The sequence below is a fragment of the Lathyrus oleraceus genome, chromosome 7 (assembly GCF_024323335.1).
Source record: "Lathyrus oleraceus cultivar Zhongwan6 chromosome 7, CAAS_Psat_ZW6_1.0, whole genome shotgun sequence".
NCBI classification, from domain to species: domain Eukaryota; kingdom Viridiplantae; phylum Streptophyta; class Magnoliopsida; order Fabales; family Fabaceae; genus Lathyrus; species Lathyrus oleraceus.
In genome coordinates this window covers 526,607,380-526,632,711 of record NC_066585.1, presented here as the reverse complement: position 1 = coordinate 526,632,711, position 25,332 = coordinate 526,607,380, and the positions used below count along the sequence as shown (strand labels likewise).

Below are 25,332 nucleotides of genomic sequence, written 5' to 3'. Positions count from 1 at the left end.
GCAACATATTATACATGCAACAACAACATCATGCGCAATGACCCACCTCCATAGTTAATATACACCACCAATATTGGTCATCATGTATTAAACACATGTTATACAAGTCAACAACACCAACATACAACATAATAAGCAACAACAAGGCATTTAAGGTTATGTCATACCACCACATAAACAGTACAATGCATATCAACACTATCACTCAAAAAATATTCAATTTCAGGTACTAAAACCAACTTTAAATGACAGTACATACTTTCATCTTTCTGACGCATCAAACGACACTCGAATCGGACACTCAGAATAAAAGTTATAAATTTTTAAAATTTTTAGGAAATTGCTCCCAGTGTAACCGGTTACCCCAAAACTAGTAACCGGTTACATTACATCCATTAGTGCAACCTACTGCCAACACACACACAATAATCGGTTACCCAAAAACTGGTAACCGGTTACACCCCCTGATTCCAACCCATGTGTGGCCTCTTTTACACAGGGTAACCGGTTACCCAAAAACCACTAACCGGTTACACCCCTCAAAATTTACGCAGAAATGTATTATTTAAGCAGTGTAACCGGTTACTCTAATTCTGGTAACCGACTATATTGTTACAGAAGCATTTTTCTGCAACTTTTCCAAAATGAAAATCATCTAAAATTCATACCAAAACTCCATTTTTCTTCCAAATCGTTTATATCACCTTTATAACCCGAAAATCACTTTTCCGAAGTTCGAAATCCCAACTTATTTACACTGAAAACCTTCTTAACTCAGTTTCGACTCTGACTCGAAACAACATCAATCCAAAACATTGACAACAACCAATCCAATCAAATTTCACGATTCTAACAGCAACAATTCATCATTTACACAATTTAACAATTAACAATATCACGATGATCATGAACATAGAGAAGAAAACATAAAACCTACATGGCCTAATCTACCCACTATCATCATGTTAACCCTTAGATAATCAGAACCTCATCCTTACCTTAGTGTTCCTAGCAATAGATTCTTTAACTTTCAACAATGGTGAATCTCCCCTTGAGCCCTAGTCTCTTCTTCTCTGTTTCTTCTCTCTTCTCCCAGATGATATGTGTTATGTGTTTCTATCCTAAATCCCCTTTTCTATTTTCCTTATATTTCTTATTATTTTATTAACTTATTATATTATCACTAATTTCTTAAATAATAATAATAATAATAATAATAATAATAATAATAATAATAATAATAACCCATTCTAATTAAATTAATATTCATCTAATATTAACTAATTAACTAAATAATAACTAATATAATTAATTAGTTTTACTCACCACACAACCATTCTACACTTTTGTTCACACAATCCCCAACATCTTAATTTCTAAAGCAACTACCTCACACCAAGGGTACCCAATACATCAAAATACAAATCAACACCACACAACCACAACTATCACATAATTAAATTATGAAAAATAATTTAAATAAAATCGGGACGTTATAGTCCTCACATCCATCATGAGGGTGTGATTATTAAGAGGACGAAAAGGTAGGCCAAAGGACACCCCCTAACTCATCAGGTGCTTAGGCCTAGAAGCTTGAGAGGATTCTTCCATGGCTACTGAGAGTGAAGTTGTTTCGCCTACCCCATAAGAGGCTGGTGTCTAGAATTCTATTGGTGGCGACGTTTCTTCCATGAAGATCCAACATGTTTGATCGCCTCAAAGGGCCACAAGGATTCCGCCACGAGGATCTAGTGTTTTATCTCCCCCAAGGATAGAAAGGATTCCTGCATGAGGATCCAACATTTCTTATCGCCTCTAAGGGAAGAAAGGAATCCTCCATGAGGATCCAACATTTTATCACCTTTAAGGGGACAAGGATTCCTGCATGAGGATCCAGTATTTTATCGCCTCCAAGGGCAACAAGGATTCCTTCATGAGGATCTAGCATGCATAATAGCCTTAAAGGGAGGCAAAGATTACTCCATGAGGATCCAACATTTCTTATCACCTCGAAGGGCGGTAAGGATTCCTCCATAAGCATCCAACATTTTATCGCCTCTAAGGATGGCAAGGATTCCTCCTTAAGGATCCATCATTTTATCGCCTCCAAAGGAGACAAGGATACCTCAATGGGGACCCAAAATTTTATTACCTCCAAGGATGGAAAGTATTCCTCCATGAGGATCTAGCATTTTATCGGCACTGAGGGTAGTAAGGATTCCTCCATAAGGATCCATCATTTTATTACCTCCAGGGACAGTTTTGTACAAATATCTTTCCTATAGTTTCCTACAAATAAGGGGGAGACGACAATTCAAATAACTCAAAACAACATAATGAGGAGCCTCGTTAAAAACCCTTACCCCCATTACTGGGAGCCAGGGAAAATAGTGCTTCCCCATAAAGATAAATTATCCTTACAAACGACAGAGGTATAATACTCGCTTAAAACCAAATAACAAACCAAAAAACAACGAAAAAAAAATATTACTTTTAGATTTTCCCATTGAGTCTTCATTTTCCTATCTTCTCGCCCTTCTGAGGACAAGCCTCTTCATCTTTCAGAGCCACTTCTAATGGTTTGACTCTTGTTGTTTTCAAGTTGCAAGTGCACGGAAATGGCAAGTAGTATAATAAGATTGAACCCACATGGAGATGTATATGAGTACTGAATCTTATCCTAACGGTGTTTGGATAAAGCGGTCACAATTTTAATTGGTTTAGTGCAAATTGAAATAAGATCCAACAGATAAATAAAACAGGGCATGAGGTTATAATCATCTATCAAGACTTACCATATTGATTATCTGAATTCAAACACGAGAATAACCAAGAAAATTATAGAAAAGTAGATAAATATGTATGACACCCACTTTCGTGGCATGCGTATCTAGACGTATATCTGGCATGACTAAGCAACTTTCTCAATCGAGAGTGAATCACCTTGTCACGGCGTGTGCCTCGTGTTGTACCCCAAAATTTTCCTCCCCATTTTTTCACATCTTCCCATCCAACTGCTTGACTTGAGGATCATTTACATACACTCACAGCTCATTCACATACATCATGTATACACTAGTGGATCACCATGGACTCAGGGACCTTGGCCTGTGAAGCTAGCTTGGGTAAAGATCAAATTTCAAAAGCATGGTTTGACCATCCGTTAAAGCATAAGAGAGGTCAAAACCCTAATTGCTTGATGATGAAAGTATGGATTCAACAAGAGGCTATCTAAGCAACCTCTAGAGTCATCCAAAACCCTAATTCCTATTGATTTGGTGATGAACCCTAATGAAGGCTCATACATTTGAGGGATTGTTTGTGGAGTATCTAGTTTGATTCAAAAGACTTGCTTGAGGGGTAGGCCCCCATGGAAACCCTAACCTCAGGAGGGAGTGGCCTTGGTGAACTTGATAGCTTAACTTTTCATCTAGTGATGCCCATAACCCTAATGTCATCCTTTCTTCATTCATTGACACCAAGGTACATGGTCCAATCTTGGTGTGGTTTCATTTGGGCATTGGTCTTGAATTCAATCCATTTTTGTCCCATTGTCTTGTGGTTTTGTCAATTGACTATTGGTGCATTCATGACCTTGGTACAAGGTCATGCCTATTGGTCCATTGGTTGGTGTTTCATTCAAAATTGTAGCTCTATGTTGTCAAGTCCTAGATTTGTTCATAAGCCATGTAATATGATGCTACAAATCATGCCATGTTCAATTCATTTCAAAATCAAGCACACATGTACAAAAGGATGTCATTTTCAACTCATTGTCTTAGTCAAATCATTCAAAATCTATCAAGTTCATTCATTACATAGTCATATAATATCCAAAATGTGAAAATTACAAATTTGGGAAGGTTGACCAAAGGTTGACTTTGGTAAACAGTTGACTTTTTGGTTAACTTTGACCAAAGTCAACCCAAACCCTTTCTTTGGCCTAAAACCCTAAGTCCTAGTCATGATCCTAATACTAAGGTCAAATCTAAATTCTTGGTCTTTGAACACTTGTTATTTGAAACTCCATTTTGGTCATGGTGTAAACTCTTATTCTACCATGAAAATCCAGTTGCATTGCATTTGCCAAATCAAAACTGCAAGTTAGGTCCTTGAGGTGATTGCCTTGCATTTACCAAATCCCTTCTTGCAAACCTTAATCTAACAACAAAACAATGCATGACCAAGCTGCAAAAGAAGCATGAAATGCCAAGCACATCAAGTCATAAATGCATACAATGAACCTAACCAAGTCAGTATTGCAATGCACACCAGCAAAACCTTGTTGTAGACCAAAAAGCATGTCATGGAGCCAAGTCAGAACAAGGATAACATGAGCAATACACATAAGTACCTGATGCAGTCAAAATGAGCCAGATCCTGCAATAAACACTACACCAGCTGCCACCTGCCATAAACCATCCAATTTACAGTTGAGCAATGAAATTAGACCAAAACAGTTCAACATACGAGCTGCTAATGTCATGCATATGAACCTATCTTTAAATGAAGCATACCAAGCCAAAAGCAAGAAACATCCTACAGTAGAACATATGCCAAATGGACCTACAATGCCATTACACTACATGCCATGTTGCACCAAGCAAAACCAAGTTAAATTCTGCAACACAAACCACAAACTTGGTTAGGACATCATGCAATGTTGTAACACCTCAAAATTTGCCCTCCTCTTCTTAGGACTAGTTTGATACATAGCATTTCATGTTTTAGGACATTAGGCATTTGCATAGTGCATATCATCTGAAAATAAGAAAGTCATCCTCCAAAGTCTTTTTCAGAAGAGGGAGAAGGTACATGATTCAAGCCTGAGGGTCTTCATGAATTGATGATCAGCCATCTGAGGGCATGAGCTTCAGTTAGGGTTTCCTGACTCTTCATAGATCTTGAGCATTATCTTATTTGCAAGGATATGTCACCATCATCATGGTTATGTCACTCTCAAGGGCTTCATTGTTCATGTTCAAGTTCCTCTGGATTAGGGTTTTGACCTCTGGTCAACCCTAATCAATTGCATTCTTCCAGCCAGGGATTCTCAAGGAGATAAGGTATTTACTGAAGAAGTGGATCACATGATCATTATATTGAGCTTATATGAGCTAGGGTTTCATTTCTGAGCCATTTCCCCAAGTGGTTGAGACTCAAGCTGATCAGGGCATTCCAAGGTCATTTGTGGACCAAAAAGTCAACTGTGCAGTCAACTGAGGGCTAGGAGGTGGGGAAATGAGTTTCAACATCTCAATCATGTTCAAAAGAGGTTCATTTGTCATTTCAAACATCTATCTTGAAGATTTTGAAGTCAGGGCAAAAGTTTCCAAAAATGGAAAGTGACCTATAATTGAAAGTTTCCAAAAATGGTAAGTTTTGGTCCATATTCAACTTGACTTTCCAACATCAAAGAAGCTTCAAATGGATTTTTGGTGAACATGAAAGTTGAATATCCTTCTCTCCTCTTTTCAAAAAGTCCTATATCATGTCCATCTGATGATTGGTTGAGGAGTTATGGCCAAATGATCACAAAGTGTACATGGAGGTTCAACATGGCATAACTTTTGATTCAAAACTCCAATTTGGTCCACTCTTTTAGCAAAATGCTTGTTTTGACCAATACTTTCCAAATGAACCATTGCATTGCATGAAAAAAGTTCATATGATCATGTGTTCATACATGTGCTTTTTGGAGGGAAAATTCATAATTTGAATTTGGTTCAAGATATGTGCAAAATGCCACTTCCATTGTGTTTGTTGAATGATTTTAAGTGATTTCAAGCCCTAACATGCTACTGTTCACGTGCACTTTAGCCATGCATAGGTGTATTTGCCAATTTTGCATTTCACCTCATTTTTCACTAATCAAGATTAACCAAGCCTAATGGTGATTAGTATTGTGATTAGTGAACCATATAAAAGCCTAATCCTAACAGAATTTGGCATAATCACAATTCTAGATCTAGAATTCCATTTTCCCTCCAAAACTCTCTCTCCTTGAATTTCAAAAATTCTTCACACAACCACAAGATTTCTTCATAGATCCATCATCCTCATGGAATTTGGAGCAGGAATCATTCATCATTCGTGGAAATTGAGTTGGTTTTGAAGTTATTCAAGTGCATGGACATGGTGATGGAACTTGAAGATTGAGCAAGATCCAAGTGCTTTCAACCATTAATTCTTACTCAAAGCTTCAAATCAAGATTACTGGAGTGGATAGGGATCATTTGGAGGCTTGAACACGTGGATTTGAAGCACTGTCATTCCAAGTAAGTGGAAATTCGACCAGCTTATTTCTCCAATTTCTTGACATAATCTTGTAGATCTTGTTGTGCTGATGATTCTGATATGATTAGATTTAATTTTGGTTAAGAAATGAACATGTATGAGTGATTTAAAGTTTGGTTCATGAAACTTCTCGCCTTCGATTTGAACGATCCATGGAGAATTAGGCTTAGCTAATGTGATATTTGAGATGTACGTGATGAGAGCTTTCCAATGATATAAATTTTGCAAGATTCTGGAAAATTTTGTGGCGGCGCTCCGCCTGGCTGGCCGGAGAAGACAGCTGTTTCAGCCGTTCGCCGCCGCTTGTTACTGTAGCTAGGGTTTTTCCTGGCTTTGGATCAAAACACAGTCCACACGCGAGTTCGAGCCTTCGCTCGCGCATTGTGTTTGAATTTTATTTTAGCGCTCATTCTTGTCCTACCATGCGCTGGTTCGATTCTGGCATGTTGCAAATTTGTGAATTATTTTGTTGAGCGCATTTTACCTTAGGCGCCTGGGATCGATTCCTGGCATTTACACTTTCTGTTATTTCATTTTGAGCGCCTTTTGTTTACCTGCATGGCGTGGGTTCAAGTCCTGGTGATTGCAGTTTCCAATTTTTATTTGAATAATGATTTCCCTCCTATTTTTCATGTTATTTCAATATTATTTCATCAACTTCTAAAATTCATTAAAAATAGTAGGATTGTCCAATTTAATCCAAAGTTTTTTTCACATTCTTGTTTTGAACTCTAGTTATTTGTAGGATTGATTGCATGAATTTTGCCTTTCTGGATTTTTATTTGTTGATTTTTGATTAGACATTGTGTTCATTTTGACATGTTGAATTCAGTTGCTTGTGAAATGCCCATAGTTTATCCAATTGGCTTGAAATTTGACATGCTTGTTCCTAACATGTAACATGATTTTTTGGCTTTTGTTTGGCATTTTTATCATGTTCTACCACTATTTTGGATACATGGACATATAGTGTGACAATTTCTGTCACAACTTGTATGTTACATTTCTACATTTTCATTCATATGCCATTTGATCTCTTCTGGAGTTGATTTTTTGTATGATGTTCATTCTTAACATGATAAGCTTGTATAAAAAAATTCATGATCATTGGATACATTTCTGTTTTAATATGGATTTTCTATGTTTGATGTCCAATTTTGATCACTTTGTTTGCCTTTGATTCATCTTGATCATGTGATGGCTTTGCCTTATGAATTGGCTTTGGTCCTTTTGAGGCCTTCTTCTTGTTTGAATGATTATGCTTCATGTGTAATATTAACTTCTGTTTTGGTCATTTGACTTGCCTTTGACCCTAGTCTTTGTACTAGTGGTTTGTACTCACCAATTGTGTTTGTGTTTCAGGTATCTAGCACTAATGGTTGGTTTGCTCATTATTTGAGATGCAAGTTGCTTTATTTACTAACTATTGTTGTGTTGTAGGTCCATTTATGTGATGAACTCACTTGAGTGCTTGCATTTGAGACTTGCATTGTGTATTATTGTTGGATGATTCCACTGTTGTCTGTTTGGTTTTCTGAATACAATACTGATTGTTTGGCTTTTGTACAGGTACATTAGTCGCTATTAGCTTGCTTTGCTTTGCTTTGGAGTGTGGTTGGTACACCACTGAGGTAGTTTAGCCTTCTAACTCCATGTAGTCTGGAAGCCCTGTCGCTTTTTTGGCAGGCGTTTCGCTGAAGTCCTCCTTAAGAGGCAATGTCTGTGTTTGTTTATATTTGTGCCAAAGACCTCCTTGTCGAGGCATGTTACTTGTTAAGTCCTCCTAAGTGAAGAGGCAATTGACAGATAAAAGGGACTAGTAGCCAGTCCCCTGTTAGTCGTTGAGTCGTTCATTATGCTCGCACTACGTGCTGATGCTCTTGAACCTAACCCAAGATCCTTATATAGAGTCGGTCAAGTGGAATAGGGTCCCTCTTTCTGGACCTCCACATAAACAGTACAATACATATCAACACTATCACTCAAAAACTATTCAATTTCAGGTACTGAAACCAACTTTAAATGACAGTACATACTTTCATCTTTCTAACGCATCAAACGACACTCAAATCGGACACTCAGAATAAAAGTTATAAATTTTTAAAGTTTTTAGGAAATTGCTCCCAGTGTAACCGGTTACCCCAAAACTAGTAACCGGTTACATTACATCCATTAGTGCAACCTACTGCCAACACACACACAATAATCGGTTACCCAAAAACTGGTAACCGATTACACCCCCTGATTCCAACCCATGTGTGGCCTCTTTTACACAGGGTAACCGGTTACCCAAAAACCACTAACCGGTTACACCCCTCAAAATTTACGCAGAAATGTATTATTTAACCAATGTAACCGGTTACTCCAATTCTGGTAACCGACTATATTGTTGCAGAAGCATTTTTTTGCAACTTTTCCAAAATGAAAATCATCTAAAATTCATCCCAAAACTCCATTTTTCTTCCAAATCGTTTATATCACCTTTATAACCCGAAAATCACTTTTCCAAAGTTCGAAATCCCAACTTATTTACACTGAAAACCTTCTTAACTCAGTTTCGACTCTGACTTGAAACAACATCAATCCACACAACATTGACAACAACCAATCCAATCAAATTTCATGATTCTAACAGCAACAATTCATCATTTACACAATTTAACAATTAACAATATCACGATGGTCATGAACATAGAGAAGAAAACATAAAACCTACATGGCCTAATCTACCCACCATCATCATGTTAACCCTTAGATAATCAGAACCTCATCCTTACCTTAGAGTTCCTAGCAATAGATTCTTTAACTTTCAACAATGGTGAATCTCCCCTTGAGCCTTAGCCTCTTCTTTTCTGTTTCTTCTCTCTTCTCCCAGATGATATGTGCTATGTGTTTCTATCCTAAATCCCCTTTTCTATTTTCCTTATATTTCTTATTATTTTATTAACTTATTATATTATCACTAATTTCTTAAATAATAATAATAATAATAATAACCCATTCTAATTAAATTAATATTCATCTAATATTAACTAATTAACTAAATAATAACTAATATAATTAATTAGTTTTACTCACCACACCACTATTCTACACTTTTGTTCACACAATCCCCAACATCTTAATTTCTAAAGCAACTACCTCACACCAAGGGTACACAATACATCAAAATACCAATCAACACCACACAACCACAACTATCACATAATTAAATTATGAAAAATAATTTAAATAAAATCGGGACGTTATAGTCCTCACATCCATCATGAGGGTGTGATTATTAAGAGGACGAAAAGGTAGGCCAAAGGACACCCCCTAACTCATCAGGTGCTTAGGCCTAGAAGCTTGAGAGGATTCTTCCATGGCTACTGAGAGTGAAGTTGTTTCGCCTACCCCATAGGAGGCTGGTGTCTAGAAGTCTATTGGTGGCGACGTTTCTCCTCCCAAGCCTTACTTATGGAATGACCATTTTTTTGGCGTTGTCAAGTTTACTGCTCCCATCTCCATTTATTCGATGGGTTTTAGGGCAACCATAGGGCTCTCAGCACTAAGTCTCCCCTTGAGTTATCTAATATGAAAGAGAATCACTTGCTAATGGGACTGATGTTATAACGTTTCGATAGGGAGATGCGATACCATGTCAAAAATGAACTGAGAGAAAAGCTTAAATGTTACAAAACGGTTATGCCAGGGACAATAGTTGCTTGAATCCTTACAAAATGAAAAAAAAAATTGGGGGCTAAGTTGGGTATTTTCAATATTAAAGCAAATGAGTCGGTTGCCTCGGAGGAAACCTTGAAGTCGTCTTTTTAATATGCCCTTCACTCCAATAAGGAATTAGAGGGCGAGGCATCATATCTCAAGGATACTTACTTCAGGCATGCAAAGGAGTGGGTGCCCTTCTTCTACCTTACGCTAGATTTGAGCCTTTTGGATATATTCAAGGTTATTCGTAATGGTCAACTGCTGGATGGATAGGAGGTGTCCCCTTCCTAACAGCCAAGGTCTTCCTCATGTGTTGGAGCTCGGGATGGAAAGACGGTCGAGGGAGGTGAGTCAGTGACTCCTCACTCAGATAAAGTACCCTTGGAGAAGGTAAACATGGAAGATGGTCATTGAGCTTTGAAGGATTTATTATTTTTGTTTTCTTGGCTCTTCGTGGATTTTCTCTGTATATTTTCCCTTGTGGTCCTTTTTGTAAAAACATAACTTTTGCGCCCTTAAGGCATATTTGCTTTAGCTATTTTGCCTTTATTACTTTCCTGTGTGATTTGCTTTATCTATTTTTCCTTTATTGTTTACCGTGTGATTTTCTTAGGATTGTTCTTTAAGTGACTTCATATAATCACTTAGGAGACCTATTTTGGCCCTTCACTAATATTTCCCCATAAGGCGATAAGGATCCCTTATGAAAATCCAATGTTTCTTATCACCTCGAAGGGCGGCAAGGATTCTTCCATGAAGATCCAACATGTTTGATCGCCTCAAAAGGCCGCAAGGATTCCGCCACGAGGATCTAGTGTTTTATCTCCCCCAAGGATAGAAAGGATTCCTGCATGAGGATCCAACATTTCTTATCGCCTCTAAGGGAAGAAAGGAATCCTCCATGAGGATCCAACATTTTATCACCTTTAAGGGCGACAAGGATTCCTGCATGAGGATCCAGTATTTTATCGCCTCCAAGGGCAACAAGGATTCCTTCATGAGGATCTAGCATGCATAATCGCCTTAAAGGGAGGCAAAGATTACTCCATGAGGATCCAACATTTCTTGTCACCTCGAAGGGCGGTAAGGATTTCTCCATAAGCATCCAACATTTTATCGCCTCTAAGGATGGCAAGGATTCCTTCTTGAGGATCCATCATTTTATCGCCTCCAAATGAGACAAGGATACCTCAATGGGGATCCAAAATTTTATCACCTCCAAGGGTGGAAAGTATTCCTCCATGAGGATCTACCATTTTATCGGCTCTGAGGGTAGTAAGGATTCCTCCATAGGGATCCATCATTTTATTACCTCCAGGGACAGTTTTGTACAAATATCTTTTCTATAGTTTCCTACAAATAAGGGGGAGACGAAAATTCAAATAACTCAAAACAACATAATGAGGAGCCTCGTTAAAAACCCTTACCCCCATTACTGGGAGCCAGGGAAAATAGTGCTTCCCCATAAAGATAAATTATCCTTACAAACGGCAGAGGTATAATACACGCTTAAAACCAAATAACAAACCAAAAAACAACGATAAAAAGATATTACTTTTAGACTTTCCCATTGAGTCTTCATTTTCCTATCTTCTCGCCCTTATGAGGATGAGCCTCTCCATCTTTCAGAGCCACTTCTAATGGTTTGACTCTTGTTGTTTTCAAGTTGCAAGTGCACGGAAATGGCAAGTAGTATAATAAGATTGAACCCACATGGAGATGTATATGAGTGTTGAATCTTATCCTAACGGTGTTTGGATAAAGCGGTCACAATTTTAATTGGTTTACTGCAAATTGAAATAAGATCCAACAGATAAATAAAACAGGGCATGAGGTTATGATCATCTATCAAGACTTACCATATTGATTATCTGAATTCAAACACGAGAATAACCAAGAAAATTATAGAAAAGTAGAGAAATATGTATGACACCCACTTTCGTGGCATGCGTATCTAGACGTATATCTGGCATGACTAAGCAACTTTCTCAATCGAGAGTGAATCACCTTGTCACGGCGTGTGCCTCGTGTTGTACCCCAAAATTTTCCTCCCCATTTTTTCACATCTTCCCATCCAACTTCTTGACTTGAGGATCATTTACATACACTCACAGCTCATTCACATGCATCATGTATACACTAGTGGATCACCATGGACTCAGGGACCTTGGCCTGTGAAGCTAGCTTGGGATCAAATTTCAAAAGCATGGTTTGACCATCCGTTAAAGCATAAGAGAGGTCAAAACCCTAATTGCTTGATGATGAAAGTATGGATTCAACAAGAGGCTATCTAAGCAACCTCTAGAGTCATCCAAAACCCTAATTCCTATTGATTTGGTGATGAAACCTAATGAAGGCTCATACATTTGAGGGATTGTTTGTGGAGTATCTAGTTTGATTCAAAAGACTTGCTTGAGGGGTAGGCCTCCATGGAAACCCTAACCTCATGAGGGAGTGGCCTTGGTGAACTTGATAGCTTGACTTTTCATCTAGTGATGCCCATAACCCTAATGTCATCCTTTCTTCATTCATTGACACCAAGGTACATGGTCTAATCTTGGTGTGGTTTCATTTGGGCATTGGTCTTGAATTCAATCCATTTTTGTCCCATTGTCTTGTGGTTTTGTCAATTGACTATTGGTGCATTCATGACCTTGGTACAAGGTCATGCCTATTGGTCCATTGGTTGGTGTTTCATTCAAAATTGTAGCTCTATGTTGTCAAGTCCTAGATTTGTTCATAAGCCATGTAATATGATGTTACAAATCATCCCATGTTCAATTCATTTCAAAATCAAGCACACATGTACAAAAGGATGTCATTTTCAACTCATTGTCTTAGTCAATTCATTCAAAATCTATCAAGTTCATTCATTACATAGTCATATAATATCCAAAATGTGAAAATTACAAATTTGGGAAGGTTGACCAAAGGTTGACTTTGGTCAACAGTTGACTTTTTGGTTAACTTTGACCAAAGTCAACCCAAACCCTTTCTTTGGCCTAAAACCCTAAGTCCTAGTCATGATCCTAATACTAAGGTCAAATCTAAATTCTTGGTCTTTGAACACTTGTTATTTGAAACTCCATTTTGGTCATGGTGTAAACTCTTATTCTACCATGAAAATCCAGTTGCATTGCATTTGCCAAATCAAAACTGCAAGTTAGGTCCTTGAGGTGATTGCCTTGCATTTACCAAATCCCTTCTTGCAAACCTTAATCTAACAACAAAACAATGCATGACCAAGCTGCAAAAGAAGCATGAAATGCCAAGCACATCAAGTCATAAATGCATACAATGAACCTAACCAAGTCAGTATTGCAATGCACACCAGCAAAACCTTATTGTAGACCAAAAAGCATGTCATGGAGCCAAGTCAGAACAAGGATAACATGAGCAATACACATAAGTACCTGATGCAGTCAAAATGAGCCAGATCCTGCAACAAACACTACACCAGCTGCCACCTGCCATAAACCATCCAATTTACTGTTGAGCAATGAAACTAGACCAAAACAGTTCAACATACGAGCTGCTACTGTCATGCACATGAACCTATCTTTAAATGAAGCATACCAAGCCAAAAGCAAGAAACATCCTAAAGTAGAACATATGCCAAATGGACCTACAATGCCATTACACTACATGCCATGTTGCACCAAGAAAAACCAAGTTAAATTCTGCAACACAAACCACAAACTTGGTTAGGACATCATGCAATGTTGTAACACCTCAAAATTTGCCCTCCTCTTCTTGGGACTAGTTTGATACATAGCATTTCATGTTTTAGGACATTAGGCATTTGCATAGTGCATATCATCTGAAAATAAGAAAGTCATCCTCCAAAGTCTTTTTCAGAAGAGGGAGAAGGTACATGATTCAAGCCTGAGGGTCTTCATGAATTGATGATCAGCCATCTGAGGGCATGAGCTTCAGTTAGGGTTTCCTGACTCTTCAGAGATCTTGAGCATTATCTTATTTGCAAGGATATGTCACCATCATCATGGTTATGTCACTCTCAAGGGCTTCATTGTTCATGTTCAAGTTCCTCTGGATTAGGGTTTTGACCTCTGGTCAACCCTAATCAATTGCATTCTTCCAGCCAGGGATTCTCAAGGAGATAAGGTATTTACTGAAGAAGTGGATCACATGATCATTATATTAAGCTTATATGAGCTAGGGTTTCATTTCTGAGCCATTTCCCCAAGTGGTTGAGACTCAAGCTGATCAGGGCATTCCAAGGTCATTTGTGGACCAAAAAGTCAACTGTGCAGTCAACTGAGGGCTAGGAGGTGGGGAAATGAGTTTCAACATCTCAATCATGTTCAAAAGAGGTTCATTTGTCATTTCAAACATCTATCTTGAAGATTTTGAAGTCATGGCAAAAGTTTCCAAAAATGGAAAGTGACCTATAATTGAAAGTTTCCAAAAATGGTAAGTTTTGGTCCATATTCAACTTGACTTTCCAACATCAAAGAAGCTTCAAATGGATTTTTGGTGAACATGAAAGTTGAATATCCTTCTCTCCTCTTTTCAAAAAGTCCTATATCATGTCCATCTGATGATTGGTTGAGGAGTTATGGCCAAATGATCACAAAGTGTACATGGAGGTTCAACATGGCATAACTTTTGATTCAAAACTCCAATTTGGTCCACTCTTTTTGCAAAATGCTTGTTTTGACCAATACTTTCCAAATGAACCATTGCATTGCATGAAAAAAGTTCATATGATCATGTGTTCATACATGTGCTTTTTGGAGGGAAAATTCATAATTTGAATTTGGTTCAAGATATGTGCAAAATGCCACTTCCATTGTGTTTGTTGAATGATTTTAAGTGATTTCAAGCCCTAACATGCTACTGTTCACGTGCACTTTAGCCATGCATAGGTGTATTTGCCAATTTTGCATTTCACCTCATTTTTCACTAATCAAGATTAACCAAGCCTAATGGTGATTAGTATTGTGATTAGTGAACCATATAAAAGCCTAATCCTAACAGAATTTGGCATAATCACAATTCTAGATCTAGAATTCCATTTTCCCTCCAAAACTCTCTCTCCTTGAATTTCAAAAATTCTTCACACAACCACAAGATTTCTTCATAGATCCATCATCCTCATGGAATTTGGAGCAGGAATCATTCATCATTCGTGGAAATTGAGTTGGTTTTGAAGTTATTCAAGTGCATGGACATGGTGATGGAACTTGAAGATTGAGCAAGATACAAGTGCTTTCAACCATTAATTCTTACTCAAAGCTTCAAATCAAGATTACTGGAGTGGATAGGGATCATTTGGAGGCTTGAACACGTGGATTTGAAGCACTGTCATTCCAAGTAAGTGGAAATTCGACCAGCTTATTTCTCCAATTTCTTGACATAATCTTGTAGATCTTGTTGTGCTGATGATTCTGATATGATTAGATTTAATTTTGGTTAAGAAATGAACATGTATGAGTGATTTAAAGTTTGGTTCATGAAACTTCTCGCCTTCGATTTGAACGATCCATGGAGAATTAGGCTTAGCTAATGTGATATTTGAGATGTCCGTGATGAGAGCTTTCCAATGATATAAATTTTGCAAGATTCTGGAAAATTTTGTGGCGGCGCTCCGCCTGGCTGGCCGGAGAAGACGGCTGTTTCAGCCGTTCGCCGTCACCTGCTACTGTAGCTAGGGTTTTGCCTGGCTTTGGATCAAAACACAGTCCACACGCGAGTTCGAGCCTTCACTCGCGCATTGTGTTTGAATTTTATTTTAGCACTCATTCTTGTCCTACCATGCGCTGGTTCGATTCTGGCATGTTGCAAATTTGTGAATTATTTTGTTGAGCGCATTTTACCTTAGGCGCCTGGGATCGATTCCTGGCATTTACACTTTCTGTTATTTCATTTTGAGCGCCTTTTGTTTACCTGCATGGCGTGGGTTCAAGTCCTGGTGATTGCAGTTTCCAATTTTTATTTGAATAATGATTTCCCTCCTATTTTTCATGTTATTTCAATATTATTTCATCAACTTCTAAAATTCATTAAAAATAGTAGGATTGTTCAATTTAATCCAAAGTTTTTTTCACATTCTTGTTTTGAACTCTAGTTATTTGTAGGATTGATTGCATGAATTTTGCCTTTCTGGATTTTTATTTGTTGATTTTTGATTAGACATTGTGTTCATTTTGACATGTTGAATTCAGTTGCTTGTGAAATGCCCATAGTTTATCCAATTGGCTTGAAATTTGACATGCTTGTTCCTAACATGTAACATGATTTTTTGGCTTTTGTTTGGCATTTTTATCATGTTCTACCACTGTTTTGGATACATGGACATGTAGTGTGACAATTTGTGTCACAACTTGTATGTTACATTTGTACATTTTCATTCATATGCCATTTGATCTCTTCTGGAGTTGATTTTTTTGTATGATCTTCATTCTTAACATGATAAGCTTGTATAAAAAAATTCATGATCATTGGATACATTTCTGTTTTAATATGGATTTTCTATGTTTGATGTCCAATTTTGATCACTTTGTTTTCCTTTGATTCATCTTGATCATGTGATGGCTTTGCCTTATGAATTGGCTTTGGTCCTTTTGAGGCCTTCTTCTTGTTTGAATGATTATGCTTCATGTGTAATATTAACTTCTGTTTTGGTCATTTGACTTGCCTTTGACCCTAGTCTTTGTACTAGTGGTTTGTACTCACCAATTGTGTTTGTGTTTCAGGTATCTAGCACTAATGGTTGGTTTGCTCATTATTTGAGATGCAAGTTGCTTTGTTTACTAACTATTGTTGTGTTGTAGGTCCATTGATGTGATGAACTCACTTGAGTGCTTGCATTTGAGACTTGCATTGTGTATTATTGTTGGATGATTCCACTGTTGTCTGTTTGGTTTTCTGAATACAATACTGATTGTTTGGCTTTTGTACAGGTACATTAGTCGCTATTAGCTTGCTTTGCTTTGCTTTGGAGTGTGGTTGGTACACCACTGAGGTAGTTTAGCTTTCTAACTCCATGTAGTCTGGAAGCCCTGTCGCTTTTTTGGCAGGCGTTTGGCTGAAGTCCTCCTTAAGAGGTAATGTCTGTGTTTGTTTATATTTGTGCCAAAGACCTCCTTGTCGAGGCATGTTACTTGTTAAGTCCTCCTAAGTGAAGAGGCAATTGACAGATAGAAGGGACTAGTAGTCAGTCCCCTGTTAGTCGTTGAGTTGTTCATTATGCTCGCACTACGTGTTGATGCTCTTGAACCTAACCCAAGATCCTTGTATAGAGTCGGTCAACTGGAATAGGGTCCCTCTTTATGGACCCCCATGCTTTCATTGATTTGAAGCTCACCCAGGCCAGGGATAAGAGCTGTAAGGTCTCATCCTCATTACCTTTCATCAGCTTCACCCTAACTCTCAATGTTAGCGGTTAAGAGCTTCAGCATACCCCTATAGTTTCTGCTTGTTTGTCGAGGTTGATATGACCTCTTGACTAAAGCCCAACCGTTTTGTCTGAGCCTCTTGTTTGTATATAGAGTGTGATGATTGCTTGTGTGTTTGCTTTTCATACATGTTGATTTGCTGTTCGTTTTGACTTGCTGCCTGTGCGAGTTAGGTTCTGTTTAGATACCTCAACCTAGGGCTATTGTGGATTGCATGACAACTATTAGGCTCGAGTCAGTCTCCCTTTTAGTTTGTTATTCCCTTGGTCTCTGGTTAGGAGAGTTTCTCCCCTGTTAAGGGGAACTACGTCGCCCTGATTCTCATACCAGATGAGATAAGTAGGCAGGAGATCGCGCGAGATCTCTCCGGGCAACCTTTTTCTTTTTTTGTGTGTGTTTTGTGTGACAATTATTAGGCTCGAGTTCCAGACTCCCTATTAGCTTGTTGATCTGATAACCTTTTGCTTTGGTGTTCGCTGGTTAGCGTGTGCTATTGTTTGGAGTCGGATGTAAGTCCAACTATTGGCATTCTGTTTCCTGGTTTGTGTGTTTGGAGTCAGATGTAAGCCCATCTATTGGCATTTTGTTTCCTATTTGTTTGTTTGGAGTCGGATATAAGTCCATTTATTGGCATTCTGTTTCCTTGTTGAGTGTTTCGTTTGACGTCTCAGCGTCTCTTTTTAGTGTTTGTTTCGGCGTGCGTTAGCCGAGCTACGGGTGCTCTGATTCTTTCTCTGGATAGAGAAGATACGTAGGCATAGGACGCGATATCCTACCGAGCATTTTTCCCATTTCCCCGAACTACGTCGACTCTGATGTTTGTTTCTGACAAACTACATAGGCCTAGGATGCGACAGCCTGCCGAGTCCACTTCCTCCATCTTCTTTCACCTGTTTATTATTCCAGTGTGTGCATTCTCTTTGAGCAGTTATTCAGCAACCTTTTCCTATTCTTTTGAGCGTGGATCCCGTCGAGTACGACGGACGTGAGGGGTGTTAATACCTTCCCATTGCGTAACCGACTCCCGTACCTTGCAATCTCTGGTCGTAAGACCGTTCCTTTCCCATTTCTTAGGTTAGTCATGTGCTTCCTTTCCGTCATAGGATGAATAGCGTCGGTGGCGGCTCTGTAAACTTGTTTTTTCCGCCGGTTGTTTTTCGCGTTGCGACAAATGTGTTTCAAAAGTCAACCATTGGTGTCCATCCCACAACATCCATAATACACCAATGTAGTAGTGCAACATACAGATACCTCCAGATGGCAATGCAAGTTCTGCAGCAAATCATCCTGCAATGCATCAAAACAAAGGTCCTTGCCTTTCACAAGCCAAACCTCATGCCAAAGGTCCAATAACCCAAGTAAACAACCATAAACATTGCCTAAATACCTTGGAAACCATTTTTCAAAATTCACCAAAAGCCAAAACTTACCACATGATACAGCAAGGGCTGGCACCAGGACCACCATGTCAAGTCCATAACTTGTATCAACGCCAGGACCATGATCCTACATCAACACATTGGCCCTACCTGTTTACTGCAACATACCCAATTCTACAATGCACCTTGCAGTTCAAAAATAGAGTTAACACAATAACCACATAAACTAATACCCAAAAAAGAAGAAGCCAAACCAGATGCGCAACCTCCAGACCTAGGCGGGGCAATGCAAAACCATAGGGATCCTGCAGCTGACATGACCTGCAGTATATCATGACACCCTGCCAACATCATCAATGCACAAGCCAAATAAAGACTGCAGCCAACCATATGGATTCTACAATGACATAACCACAAACACCATTCAGGCAGTGCAAAAAGAGTCAAAACAATCTTGAATCAGTGAAATCCAATCCTGCAACATTCAGTACAAACCTACCAAGATAATGTCAATGACAAATGGAAACTTGTCATGCAGCATGTGCAAAAGCCAACCTAGTTATGCTGCATAAACAATGGCACCAAAACAGACATCAAGACCAAGCCTCATCCAAGCCATTCAATCTTGCAAGCAAGGTAATTTATCATAACGGTAAAAATAAGATCACATCATGACCAGACACCTCAAGGCTAATGGTTCACATACTCTGCATAATCAGAATTAATCTACAGTTACAAGTCACACTTAAACCTACTCGTTATACCTTGCACCTAAGCCAATTAAATAACAGGTCATAGACAAAACTTCAAAGCCAAATCCACTTAAGGTCAACCTGCTATAACCAGTCACTATTGGAATCACTCAAAACCAATCAATTAACCAATTAACTAATCCAGCCAACTAACTTCCAACTTAGTGAGTTAACCAAGTAAACTCATTCAGTTCACTCCAACTAACTCTTAAGCTAACTCATAACCTGACAATAACTAATTTCAAGCCACATTAATCCCAAGCCTAACCACTATAAATATACATCTTGACCATCATTTTGAGACCCTTGGAAATCATCACCTTCAATCATTTACGATCATTTTCGAACCTCTTTCCCTCTCTCACTCAGAGCTCTCCTCAAACTCCATTGGAGCTTCACATTGAAGCTTCAAGAAGAGTGAGCTTAACCTTGCATCACTCACAGTTCAACAGTATCACTGAATTTAAGAAGAAGAAGTTGATTAGAAGAAGCAGTGAAAGCATAAAAAGGGAGATACAAGGCCATACCTTTTGATCAAGTGATTTTCCTCTGCTTATTTCCTCTTCCCCGATTCAACATCTCGCTGGAGCGATCCTCGGCTTCGAAGGTAGGTTTTTCTTCACCCTTTCGCTGCAACCATGTTATCATTTTGAAGCATAGCTTAAGGCAACTCAAAGCCCTAACAATTAGGACACTGACTCTTAGACATCACCATTTAATTTGTATCCATGCCTCTAGAGTTATTTGAATTCTATAATTAGATCTGTAACATTGAACTTGGTTCTGCTCGAATTGGAGAGTGGATTCGGTTTGAGGAGGTGAAGATGATTCGAATGAGGTATCTGATTCTCGTCACCGTCGTCGGAGAATATTTCAGGTGCGGTGGCCTACGGTGGTCCGTGACGGCCTTTGGTCGGAGATGGTGGGAAATAAGGGCGCGCAACCAGAAGTGTTCAAATTCAATTTTGGTTAAGAAGTTTTTCAGGCATTGGCATTTGGGCTTGCAATTTGGGCCCATCTAGCTTTTCCTTTCAACATCACCTCAGTGAACCCATACACCCCCAACTGCTGCTACATTGGATTTTTTGTTTGTTGGCAGGAAGATTCTTGGGCCTAAGGCCCATTCTCTAACCACACACCTAGTTCTAGAATTACACCGCCAATACTTGTGTGATTTTAATTACATTTAATTCCTTTATAGATTTAATTAGGATTAATTTTTGTTAATCACGATTGTTTAGGTTAATCAAATTTTTAGGATTTTTGGATTTAAATGGAATTTAGGATTAATTATCATATTTTTATTAGAAGGAAATTAAGGCTTAATTAGTTTTTAGGTGTTTCTTTTTAGATTTGGTTTAGTTTCCACCATTAGGGTTAAAATCAATTTTAGAACTTAATCCATATTAGGCTCCAATTATAATTTTAATGAGAATTTAACATTGTCCATAATTGATGTTTCATGTAAAATGACCATTTTGCCCCTTTAGGGGTTTACTTTGCCATTTGTAGCCATATAAAAATATGCTTGTTTAGGAATAGAATTTAAAATAGAATTTTAATCAAGAAGTTTGACTAACCACAACATGCTCCCTTAGGATTTTAACATAGAAATTTTAATTAATCATAACATGTACCCTTAGATTAGCTTGATTAACTCTAACCATTAGATTAGGACTAACCTAAAATTCAAAATCATTTCAACCCCATGATTTAAATTGATCAAAAACAATTTTGATCAATTAAATCCTTTGAACCTGTATAATCCCACAGTCTAAATTGAGTGACCAAAAGACCCTTGGTCACTTAATAAGACTTTTATTCTAAGTTGTGGAGCTCGAAGCCTCAAGTCAAGATCTTCAATCAAGGCATCCTCAGTCACACCAAGCAGCGGATTATACAAGATAAATCAAAGGTCAACACTTGGTAAACACGATTCAAGTTGTACGAAACGAGCCTTAAGTAATAAGGAATGGCGAGACGAAGTATCTCTTATCCTCGTCTAGAGCGAATTTGCGTATGGGGCGTATACCCCAAATATTCAAAGCGTTCGCCCTTATTCATAAACTTTAGTACAATACGAATCGATTAAACTACCAAGTCTTCTTCACACAAATCAACATCAACACAAGGATCAATAACGAAGATTCTTCACCAACAACTTGTCAGTCAAGAGAAGTATCATGCGCTACGAGCCTTAAGTAATAGGGAATGACGAGACGGAGTCTCTCCTATCCTCGTCTAGAGCGACTTTGCGTATGGGGCGTAGGCCCCAAATATTCAAAGCGCTCGCCCTTATTCGTAGACTTTAGTGTGATTCTTATCAATCAACCGTCAAGTCTTTCATTTTCCCATTTTCCATTATAATCATTTCAATTCAATCATCCAATCATTTTTTTGCCTCCAATCGTTCTTGCTTTCAGCCCTAGTTGGCTAAACTACGAAAGCTCTGATTTCCTTATTGCACTATAAGGATACGTAGGCAGGAGAATTCAGATTCTTCGTGAGCTACCTTATCTATTCCTATCTTATTTATCAATCTACCTTATTCATCAATCGATAATTCTTCATTCATCCAATATATACCATCTTTTTTAGATCAATCATACTTCTCCTTGGACTCATTGTCTATCCTTTTAGGATGTCTTAACGACAGTCCATCTCATCAATCGAGAGTTGTTTAGGACTATGCCCAAACACTTAGTTCAGTCTTTCTTTTTGACTTTACCCTATAATGGAGGTCTTACTAGCCCACATACCGGTAAATGCCTACCTTGCTCTCTGATTCAGAGTTTATCTCTTTCTTGGATCCAAGATACTATTCTCATTTGATCTCAAATTGTTTGTTCCCCATCCAGTGATACATTATTCCTGGTACTATACAGTACTGCAATCAACCTATGAAATTGGGTTTGTCTTGTGAGTCCCCTGCCGCTTAGACAAATACCTTTTGTTACCATTCTGTTGGTACAAGTTATACTTTTCACCACTGTATATCTCTCTCTCTATTTCTCGTGGTTCCGAACTACGATTGCTTTGACTTTCTCATTGCACAATGAGAATACATAGGCATGAGGATGTGAATTCATGGCGAGCATACTTCTAATTATTCCTCCTTTGCCTTAGGGAATAATTCATATCTTTCATTATCCATTATCTACCTTCGATCATAAATCGTACACCCAGTGACATATTATTCCTTTGACATCGAAATACACTTTCTTTGGAATTCCATGCATACCCTTTTAGGACGTATAGGGAAAAGTCCGCATTTCTACCTAGAGTTGTTTGGGCTACGCCCTCAAACACTTAATTCCTCCTTTTTTGGCTAATCACCTTATAGTGGCGGTCCTACTGGTCCACGCATCGGTTAAAGTTGTTTCCCTCTATGGTACGAATCTCATTTCTCTTATGGATTCCAATACACTTTCACCTTTTGATTTCAAACAATACTTCTCCAGTCACTTATCACATATTCAATTCTGTGACTTTGGTCACTTCATTCCGTTCATCCCCGCGACACACTCATATTCTACCTTCTTTCACTCCATGTGATATACCAGTTATCTTTGAGTCAAATATACTACCCCTTTGTGCTCCTTCTTGCGTCACCTTGTGAGCCAAGAGATGTTTGGGACTGTGCCCAAACACCTATTTCTTCGTCTTTTTGGCTTTACCCTATAGTGGCGGTCTTACTAGCCCACGTACTGGTAATAGTTACCTTACTCTTGGGTTCATTTTTTCACCCTTGTTGGAGTTCAAATCATACAATTCTTTGGTTCAGACCATACTTCGATCACACTTCTTTTCATCTCCTGCCTCTAGTTCCTTGAACTACGAAGCTCTGAATTCCTCATTGCACTATGAGGATACGTAGGCATGAGGGCCCCAATCCTAACCGAGCACTTTATCTATTCTCTTTCCTTTTCCCATTCTTTTGCAAATAATCTTTGGATATAACACCTATTCGAGCGAGAACAATCAAAACGATTCACATGGAGTACCATGGATGTTTGGGGTGCTAATACCTTCCCCTTGCATAAGCGACTTCCTTACCCAATATATCTCTTCCCCCCGGGTTTTATCGATGTTTTCCCTTTCCTTCTGGAATAAATAAAGTTCGATGGCGACTCTGTTGTATGTTTGAGCGTGTGATATGTTCGGGTATATTTCCGCTAGCTTCACCTCGCAAATCTATAGTTTAGCAATTTGCGGTCCGATATCGACTCATATCCTTTTATTCTATGACCATATATGGGTTGCTTTTTCTTTTGCAATCGACATAAATATTTTTAAGAGCTTGAATTATTTAAAAAATACATATAGTTCTCGTAGTTCATGTCGAATAAATCAATCGGGTATCGTCATAAGATATACTATCACGACCCTTTATCCTTGTAAAACTACTCACTCATAGTGAGGTAAACAACAATTAAGCAAGTAAAAGGTATAGCATGCAAAGTAAATAAAGTAAAGAAATTTTAATTAAAGAACCTGAATAAAAGAAAGCTGGAAATTAAAAAGTGTATAGAAGTAACAAGTCATTCCCTTTTTCCTCAAGCTCAAGTGCACTATTTATACAAAAACTATCAATTAATCACTCATAATCACATATAATTTCATGCAAAATATTAAGAACCATTAGCATTAAGTCTTAGGAAGTTTCAGATGTCCAAAAGTCACAAAAACGCCTAAAAAACTCATGATTTCGTAACTATCGTTGGGTTTAACACGGGTGTGTCACCTGGCCGTGTCAGGAAACATGACATGTGTCAAAGGACACGTTCAGCCCGTGTATCCCCGGTTATAGTGCATCAACTTTGGGCAAACACGACCTATGTCAGCTAACACAATTGAATTATGTTGGACATGGGTATTTTGTATGGTGAGGGCTCCTTTTTGGCGATCCTTGGTCTTTTTCACTCCAGTTAGGTTCATTACTCTCTTATTTGCTAAAAACATCAAAATAACATAAAAAGGTATAAAATTGAACTAAAATGATGAAAACACACGAGAAAGCGGGAAGGAAATAAGCTAAAAACATGACACAATAATCATTTATCAATTCTCGGGTCACTCTTTTGGTGTTCACGACTAGAGTTCATACTCTTTTCAACTTTAGACTTTTAACATAGCATTTCCTAGAGATTTATTGGTCACCCTGGACTACTCCAACCCGCCAATTACACAACGCGTATTTCATGCATAAATATATGATAAACAGAGCAACACCCAACTAGTTGATAGTTGGTCGCCTAATGACAAGTTGTCATTACATGACTTTTATAAGTATTTGTAATGAATTCAATGAAATTTAAAGTTAAAGATGAGCTACATATGAAGAAGTATGAAGAAAATGAAGAAGTCGAAGAAATAGAGCAAATTCAAGAAATCTGGAAGAAATTATGAAGAAACGAGCAATTTTCACCATAATTTACATCTTGATGTTTGTCCATAAATTGATCATATTTGGAGTTCCGTGACTCGTTTTGAGACGGAGGGTTTTTCAAAATGAAGATAAAAGAAATATCTAGCTTCTGGAATAATCATGCAAGTAATGGAAAGTATCGCGTGTGCGATGCTGCGTGTTCAAAAATCATGTACGTGATGGAAAAATCACACGCACGATGGGGTTGTTTTCTAGGCTTTTCTGACGCATTTGACTGTTTTAAAAGGGGAAGTTTGATACTTTTTCAAGGGTTCTGAATTTTACATATTTTGGAAAGGGTTTGCAGCATCTGAAGTGATTTTGGAGAGTATTTGAAGCCATTGAAGGTA

The 25,332-nt window shown here is 38.2% G+C and overlaps 1 protein-coding gene across 1 annotated transcript in view; it reads left to right on the top strand.

The window, feature by feature from the left end:
• The window catches only part of LOC127104773 (uncharacterized), an 83,715-nt gene extending 58,752 nt beyond the window's left edge, over nt 1-24,963 (top strand). The window contains exon 5 of the mRNA XM_051041929.1: nt 24,875-24,963. Within this exon, the coding sequence (XP_050897886.1) occupies nt 24,875-24,963 (89 nt within the window). The remainder of the gene's footprint in view (nt 1-24,874) is intronic.
• The last annotated feature ends 369 nt before the right edge of the window (nt 24,964-25,332 follow it).